The sequence below is a fragment of the Paralichthys olivaceus genome, chromosome 17 (assembly GCF_024713975.1).
Source record: "Paralichthys olivaceus isolate ysfri-2021 chromosome 17, ASM2471397v2, whole genome shotgun sequence".
NCBI lineage: Eukaryota > Metazoa > Chordata > Actinopteri > Pleuronectiformes > Paralichthyidae > Paralichthys > Paralichthys olivaceus.
The window spans coordinates 15,525,850-15,533,905 of record NC_091109.1 but is presented as its reverse complement, the minus strand read 5'-3'; the positions used below and the strand labels follow the sequence as shown (position 1 = coordinate 15,533,905).

Sequence of the window (8,056 nt, the reverse complement as noted above, 5' to 3'; positions counted from 1 at the left end):
TTAACACAAGTACCCGATCAGATTAAACTGTACATTTTCCATTGACTACAGATGAGTTGGCTGGTTGTTCCTTTTTCCTTATAATAAATCAAACGGGACACTTCAGTGAATTAATGTTTTCATTGCCATAACATTTTTTTATAACCTTATATGTAGAGTTCCTTGAGATAATGTATTTTATGATTTGGCACTATACAAATAAAATTGAATTAAATTATAAGACACATACATAAGGAAAGTATTTACTCATAATTGAATTGTCAATGATTTGATTAAAACCTAAATGTAAAATGCCTGTGATTAATTCCAAAAACACTTTCATCAAAGTGTGTAACAGTGTGTTGTTTGACTGAAATGGTGGTGATGGAGGTAAGATGCATTCCAGGAGCCATTATTCATCAAAGTTCATGGAGCAGCTCACATCTGTTCTGATATCTATTTACGTTCTGCAGATTAAAACAGTGTTAAAAAATATGTTACACTACACTATTTAACATTAGTTATTTCAACTTACACACTAACTTCAGGTACAACTCATTACTCCTCTGAAATATGTGGACATGGGAACCACTGGCTTTTCAGATTACTTAAACAGTACAAACTTTACCTCAGATGATGGAAGTTAAGTGTGCAGCTAGTTCTCAGTGCAGTTGAGAGCTTGTGTTGTCAGTAGCCAGTGTATGTGAGCTTGGTTACAGTCCTCGGGTGGAAATGGTCAGAGGTCAGACCCAGCTCCTCCTTTTCGGCCAAATATGGTATCGTCCATCTGCCTGGCTCCACAACTCCAAGATGGCACAGACCAAATTCAAAACTCCATGCTTCAAAACGGTAGTTCACCAACCAATGGGTTACATCACGCTAGGTCGCCACTTGATTAAAGTCTTTACTGTAATAGGGTGGACCTGCTGGCCCCCTCTTAGCAGCGCCACTGTATTCAGACACATAACGCCGCAGGTCAATAAGTGACTCAGCTCCTCTGCTCTTTTTTCTTATCACTCACATTTTGAACTGATCTTTATATTAAAAAAAAAAATCAAATCACTGAATTCGTATTTATGTTCCTGGATAAACGGTGTGGGACACCGTTGTTCACTGTAGTTGATGCTGAACAGTTTTTATCATGGGTTTTATGTCATGGTTATATAATGATAATTTACATTTCACACGGTAATACTAATCATTATGAACTTCTCCAATCTGCTCCAATCATGTGACACACATCATGTGACATACATCATTCTTCACAATCATCTATTATACACACCCACCTTATTAGGCAGCCAGAGAGAAATTTCCCATCAACCCCTTTGATCATGAGAAATGTTTTTAATTGATAATCAAGATGTTCATTTTGCAAAAGGCTGAAATGTGATTGACAGTTTTTAATACTTTGCTTTGCTTTTAATTCTTAAAAACTTGGAGGTATAGTTAGGTGATATACAGACAGTGTGGGTTAATATGGTAATTAATTGTTTTGGTATGCAGTTTCAGAGTATCTGATATGATGTCTCAATAAGCTACAAATGGTTTTTCGTTATGCTTGTAGAACATTAAAAATAACGCCTCTGTTTACCATCCTGGTTGATTGATTGTTAAGTAACAATCAACCAACATCAAAACTATTAAGAGTTGAAAGAAATACTGTCCAAACAATGAACATTTCACATCAAGAAACATAATACAAAAAAGGGAAAAGCAAGTTTAGCTAGCTGAGCAAGCATTCATGGTCATTCTCTGTCTGCTCTTCACTTGTTCTTGGCAGCCAGTGGTTTGCGGCTTATCTTCTTACTTTTATCATTGCTCTTCTTCGGAGGTTCCGGGTTGGCCTGCATGTGTCTGCCATAGAGACTGAGAAGAGAAGGGGAGAGAAATTATGTCTTTCAGTATACACTAGCACATGTGGACATGCCTGTATGGTTAAATGTCACACAGACTTTCTTAGCCTGCAATATTCATGACAATAGTAATTGGAACAAATGACAGGTGATGGGGCTATTTAAAGGACTAAAAATGTAAAATGAATATCCAAGATGAATTTAATAAATAGCATTATGTCCTCTTTCATACAAGGAGCTTCAAGAAACCTCTTATATGAGACCAAACATTGTGGAGTCTGGTTAGTAGGCTTCTTGGTTATGCAGTTCTAAAAACAGCTCTCTATCTAACAATGAATCACTGATGTACATTAGACATTGCTGCCAGCAGAGTAAAGTGCAGGCTTTGAGAGGATCATTAAAACAAACAAAACTCCTGCAACAGGTTACACTGCAGACCTGTTTTGAGCCTCTTACCAAAAATAAAGTGCACAGCAGTATTTTGCTTTTACAAATAAAGGAAATCACAAGGTTTGGTGTGTTAATAATTATTAAACTTAAAATAAATTACAACAATTTACAGGACAAACTATCAAAACAATTTCAACCACCAATAAAGTGTCCTGAGTTTTTGGTTTCCTTGTAGTGCAAAAAGAAAAAATGCCCAAATGCAGCAGCTTTGTGGCTATTTAAATATTAATCTAAAAATAAGTAACCTGCAACGGCTTACAGGACAAAAGCTCCTAAAAGTAAAACATTCTAAATAAAATAAAAGTGCAGCATGTGTAATTTTCAAAAGTCAACAGGTAATAACAGGCGGGTGTGTCTCGAAACTTGGCCGAACAGCTCCATTAATGCAACGTCTGAAAAGTGTCTCCGACTCGGCATATCATATCGTGGGCTCAAGTGCTGCATCAGGTTTCTGAAACCTTGGTCCTCAACAACCGAAAATGGCTGGTTGTCCAATGAACTCCATAAGTTTCCTCATAGTATCTTTGCTCTTTTCATTGCTCATAAGCGCTAACAGCGGGCCGCTGCATGGCTATTTGCTCCCAGCAGCTTTAGCTTTAAGCCTTAGCTTGATTGCTAGCTTCAAATGCTGCATACTCAGCGGAGTGATGGTTTCTTAAATGAGGTTTGTTGTATTGAATGATTTGATTGTGGCCCCTCCACGACTTATTTCAGCCTTACATTTATTGCAAATTGTGATCCTTATCTCTCCTTCTTTAACTGTGTAATTCTCCCACACTGACGACGACATGCTTGGTTGAGAGTTCTCCGGGTGACTGTTGTTACGTCGTGCAGACGTGACCTTGTGGGCGGACCTGTCAGTCAGCCCTCTCTCACGGCAGAACAGAAGGGGACAGTGGCTAACTTTCAGACCTTTGCGGAGGCAGGTAAGATCAGTAGATAAGATGGGTTTCACATTAAAGAATCGGCCGATCGCAGATCCCGCAAAATTAAGGAAATCGGTGCTGATCGATCGGCGCACCCCTACTGAAATGGCAGCTTGTGTACTTAAGCGTGACCCGGCAAGGGTAAAAAATGAGGTTTGACATCAAAATGAATGTTCACACTCTGGTGCTGGCACAGCCACACAAGGGCACAGATTCATTTTATCAATTAAAGATAGATAAATAAGTGTGGCCAACAGCATTACTAGCATCCATTCAGTGTGACCATCCAGCTTAATGGAACAAAAACACACCGAATATACGCAAAGCATACCTGTTCATCAACTGTAGACGCATACACAATTATATAGTCAAGATCAGTAATGATGGTCAAACAATATGCACAAACTGTATCATGCTGGTAGACTGCCCTGTTGTTTGGTAGATCTTAGTGCTACTGTTGTCATTCTCAGTCTCTGCTCCTGTCTGTCTTTCTCCTCTCTGTTCTTATGGAGTCTTATATGTTATTGTTCATTTGTTTAGCAAGGCTGGTTTGTAATCGACCTTGTTGTCACATAAGTCCTTGCTGGTGTATGTATGTTGGTTGTTTTGCTTTTAATAAATCGTAATTATTTGCTTAGCTGCTGCTCACGTATGCCTTCTGTTCATGCTGGATATCTCTATATTTTGCTTTTACTTAATATTGTGTAAATCAAGATAATTGTAACTTGTTATTTGATTATAGGCTGCCAATTTCACTCCTGGACAGGGAATTTAAAAATGTTTTGACAAATTTTGTAAGTACGTGCAAAGGAGAATGTTTCACAGAGTATGTGAGGAAAATGTTTATTGAAGATACAACTAATCAGAACAAGGATGACAGAAAGGCAACTTCGAATTTTTGTATAATTTTGAAGTACAACGTTTTTGTTTTGAGCAGCATTGTTTGGTTCAAATTTTAACCATTTTGGATCTTAGTAGTAAGTAAGGGCAGAAGAAATTGGTAGTTATTAACAACTATTCTGACAGTTAAAAGATAAATAAAATCTGATGATTGACATGGAGTAGAACATATGCAGCAATGTACATGGAGAATGTAACTTAATGTATAGTGTATAATTTTGTGTGAGGGAGGGTGGTAGTCTCTGGTGCTTTTATGTATATATGTGTTTGCATAAGGATGTGATGTGATTTTTTCCACTCAGTATTGACAGGATGTGGATCTCTACATGTACCAACTATTTTGAGTTGTCCAGTATTTGGTGATGTGAACCTTTCAGGGGTAAAATACATGATATGCCAGCATTGAACATAGGTTCTGAGAAACCTATTAGAAGCATTGGATGATGCTACAATGCATGTCTCAAAGACTGTGAGCAGGTCCAGCAACTGAAGCAGGATGTCAGCAGCGACCTTAAGAACATCGATCAGTCCATGCTTACTTGTAAGCTAAAGCTCTGGTGCCTACAGGCCTTTAACCTCGACTGATGTGGCCACTTACAGATTTGAGAACATGGAAAGAATGATCAACTCGTATGTGAGAAAATGGTTAGGAGTCCCAAGATGTCTAAGCATCGGCCTGTATGGAAACGGCATCCTCGAGCTGCCTATCTCAAGTCTCATAGAGGAGTTTAAAAGCACCAAGACCAAACTGGAGATGACCCTCTCTACATCCTGAGACACATCTCTATGGGCTCTTGGACCATCATTGACAACAGGCCAGAAGTGGACACAAAAGAAGTAACTCAACAGGTAAAAGCAATGCAGCTCCAACAAATCTCGCTCCGCCTCCACAACTCTCTCTCTCAGCTGATGTGTCCAACTCACTACAGTTTAAAAGTGTATTTGTTTGTCGCCACAATATCAACACTGATCATCACATAATGATAGATACTTTTATGTATCGGACACGTGTATAAACTCAGTCTGAGTAAAAACAACAGACTTCGTAAACTTAGTAAATGTATGTGGAGCTGAAGGAGATGGTGTCGCACTCGGTTGGGTTTGACGCAGTTGGTGCAGAGCACATGACAGAGACACAAGAGATGATATAAATTACTGACAGAGCTGCTAAAAACTGTAAAAAAATTACTTTTCATGGTCCAAACATTTATGAAAAGACCCCACATTAACACTGAAATTGGGCATAGTGGAGTTGTGCATGGCTCCCTGATGTCTGCCCCGACTTGGTGGTACTGCAGCCGGGCTGTGTGCCTTTTCACAGCTGAGGAGCTGTCTGTGATCTCTATGTCTGTAACCAGGGACTTTTTATGTTTATTTATCGCAAGTCATATCGTCATCTCAATATTAAACGTTATCGCATATCTCTGGTCCAAAACTCTGTGTGTCATCTACTCAGGGAGAACGCTGTTGATGAAGCGATTGAGAGGAAATTTCTCTATGACTTTAAAGGTCTCGATCTTCAATGTAAAGTGCCTTGAAATAATATACACTCCTCACACCTTTTTTTTTTTTTAGAAGTATATTAAAAATCAAATTCTAGAATTACTCAAAAGTATTGAGGCACTAGTTCAGTACTATGCATGAGCACCTTCGGCAGAAATTGCATATTTTAAGCCGTTCTCAGACATACACCTATAGCAGTTTAACTTTCACACAAGCACAACGCAGCGGGAGGTTTACAACAGACTGACATCTATGGCAGTGTCATCTATGTGTATAACAATGCTTATTCGTGGGGGAGAAGTTTTGTTTTGTTTTTTTCCATTGTTGTATCCATCATGTGATAGAAGCGTCATCAACCCCCCCCCCCCCACCTGCTTGCAGTGAATCTAGCTGGGGATCCTCAACTGTCTTCTCACATCAACTTCTCCTAGACTCCTACAGGAAGCCAGGCAGATAAGGTCCGCAGAAACCGCAGAGGCTCTCACTCTGACATTAGCCAGCTGATGGGCTGTGCCTGGTGCTCACCAGACACCATGCTGCACAAAGGGTTCACTTTTTGTCTCCTCAGACCAAAGTATCTAATGCCAAATGAGTAAGTTGGACAGCCAACTCTGGGAAGAGACCTAGTCATTCCCTCACTTTTTTCATGTCACAATAATTGACTCCACTGTGCTTTTAGAAACCTCAGGAATGTATATATACCGTTGCCCTGATCTATGCTGTTGTGAAGTTCTACAGAAAGTATCCTGGACTTCATGGCTTGGTTTTTGTGCTCACATGAAATAAAAGTACAGAGGCATAAAATCAAAAGCAACAGGGATCCAACCAGTTCACTGCAGGACTTGTAGTCATCTGAGTGTGTGTGTGGGTGTCAGAAAGCAAGTGAATGTGTTTGTGTCTAGAGCACTTACTACTTGTAAGTCTCTGAGCGAACATATTCAAAGACATGAGAGACCCCCAGCTGGAACTGGTCGGCAATAGGAGTGACCCAGGGATTATTCTCTGCTTTGAACACCTGTTTGGGACCAGTCAAATCCAGATTACCTGCAAACAGAGAGAGACACAGAAATATAAACATTAGCTGATATATTTGTGGAGGATTTGGCCTGAAAGCAAGCGAACCAACCTGGCGAAAGGCTACAATGTCAGAGCTGAGAACAAGCAGGAGGTGCAATGACAGGAGGAGATTGTGAAAAAAGTACGAAGGCCGTCTCTCTTGCCAAGCAGGGGCAATGGATGCAGTGGGAAGTGTGGAGAGGAGAAAGATCAGCTGGAGGGAGCTATGGGAAATGAAAGCAAGCAAGATCAGCTTTATCGTCAGAGTGACATATGACGTACTTCCATCACCAAAGAATCTCCGTCAGTGGACGAAGATCCAACCTGTGCCCTCTGCCCAACTCCAGCAACTCTTAAACACATTATGACAGGCTGTAAGACCAGCCTCATGCAAGGGAGATACATCTGGCAGCACAGTCAGATCCTCAAGAGCCTGACATCAGCTTAAGAGATAAAATGGAAACATCCTTTCACCAAGTCAGAAACAGGACACCTATGAAGGGCCAGAGAGTGGAAGATGCTGGCAGACAAAAAATAAAACTAAAAAAACTAATCTTTCCACCTGAGATTGTCTCCACCTACCTCAGGCCAGACTTAGTACTCTGGTCCCCTTTACTTAAGACTGCTTAGATGATAGAGCTCACAGTCCCATAAATTAACATTGATTCAGTGTGTAATTATGTAAAGACAATGTCAGACTGCATAGTTTTCTCTGGCCTAATCTGACCAGTAATGGCATCCTTTTACCATTGGCTGACAAGTTGATGTCCAGAAAAGAGTGAGCTTTATAGTTCTCATATTATGTAGAAACAGACAATCAAAACCCCAATTTGATGTACTTTGTGTGCCTAAAACCTGGTTACATTAAGAGGAATATATGAGTTTAAATGAAGCAAAGCCCCCTACCCATATTAATACCCACATAACTAAAGACTCTGCAGCATGTCCAAGATGCTGTGCCGGGGATATCATTGTTATAACATTGTTGAGATCTTAGAAAACCCCAAATACTATTGTTTATAGTTACTAAAGTGACAAACCTATAATATCCTAATAAATTTTAAAATTTTTGTTGTCGTTCAAAATATGCTCCACAACCATAGGTCACAAACGTCAATGTGCACACCCAGCGGCTGATTTATTGAGCTTTTCGACCCCGGTAGGTAAACGATGGATAAATCCAAGAAAAGAAAAGTTTCTGAAGAAAACAGAACGTTTAATGCTACGTGGACAGATTCATTTGCTTTCACTGCTGATGAGACTGGTTAACCAGTATGCTTAATATGTGGTGAGAAATTGGCAAACAACAAAGAGTCAAATGATGCAAGACATTTCGAGAATAAACACACAGCCTATGCTGAAAAATATCCAGATGGAGAGGAGCGA

General features: G+C 39.8%; 1 protein-coding gene across 2 annotated transcripts in view; it reads right to left on the bottom strand.

Annotated features, from left to right (window-relative positions):
* Positions 1-1,306: 1,306 nt before the first annotated feature.
* The window catches only part of rsu1 (Ras suppressor protein 1), a 34,066-nt gene continuing 27,316 nt past the window's right edge, over positions 1,307-8,056 (bottom strand). For both annotated transcript variants that reach the window (XM_069512875.1, XM_020101369.2), the window contains 2 exons: positions 6,526-6,658; positions 1,307-1,848 (listed from right to left, as the gene is read on the bottom strand). In XM_069512875.1, the coding sequence (XP_069368976.1) occupies positions 1,746-1,848; positions 6,526-6,658 (236 nt within the window). In that variant the 3' untranslated portion in view covers positions 1,307-1,745. The remainder of the gene's footprint in view (positions 1,849-6,525; positions 6,659-8,056) is intronic.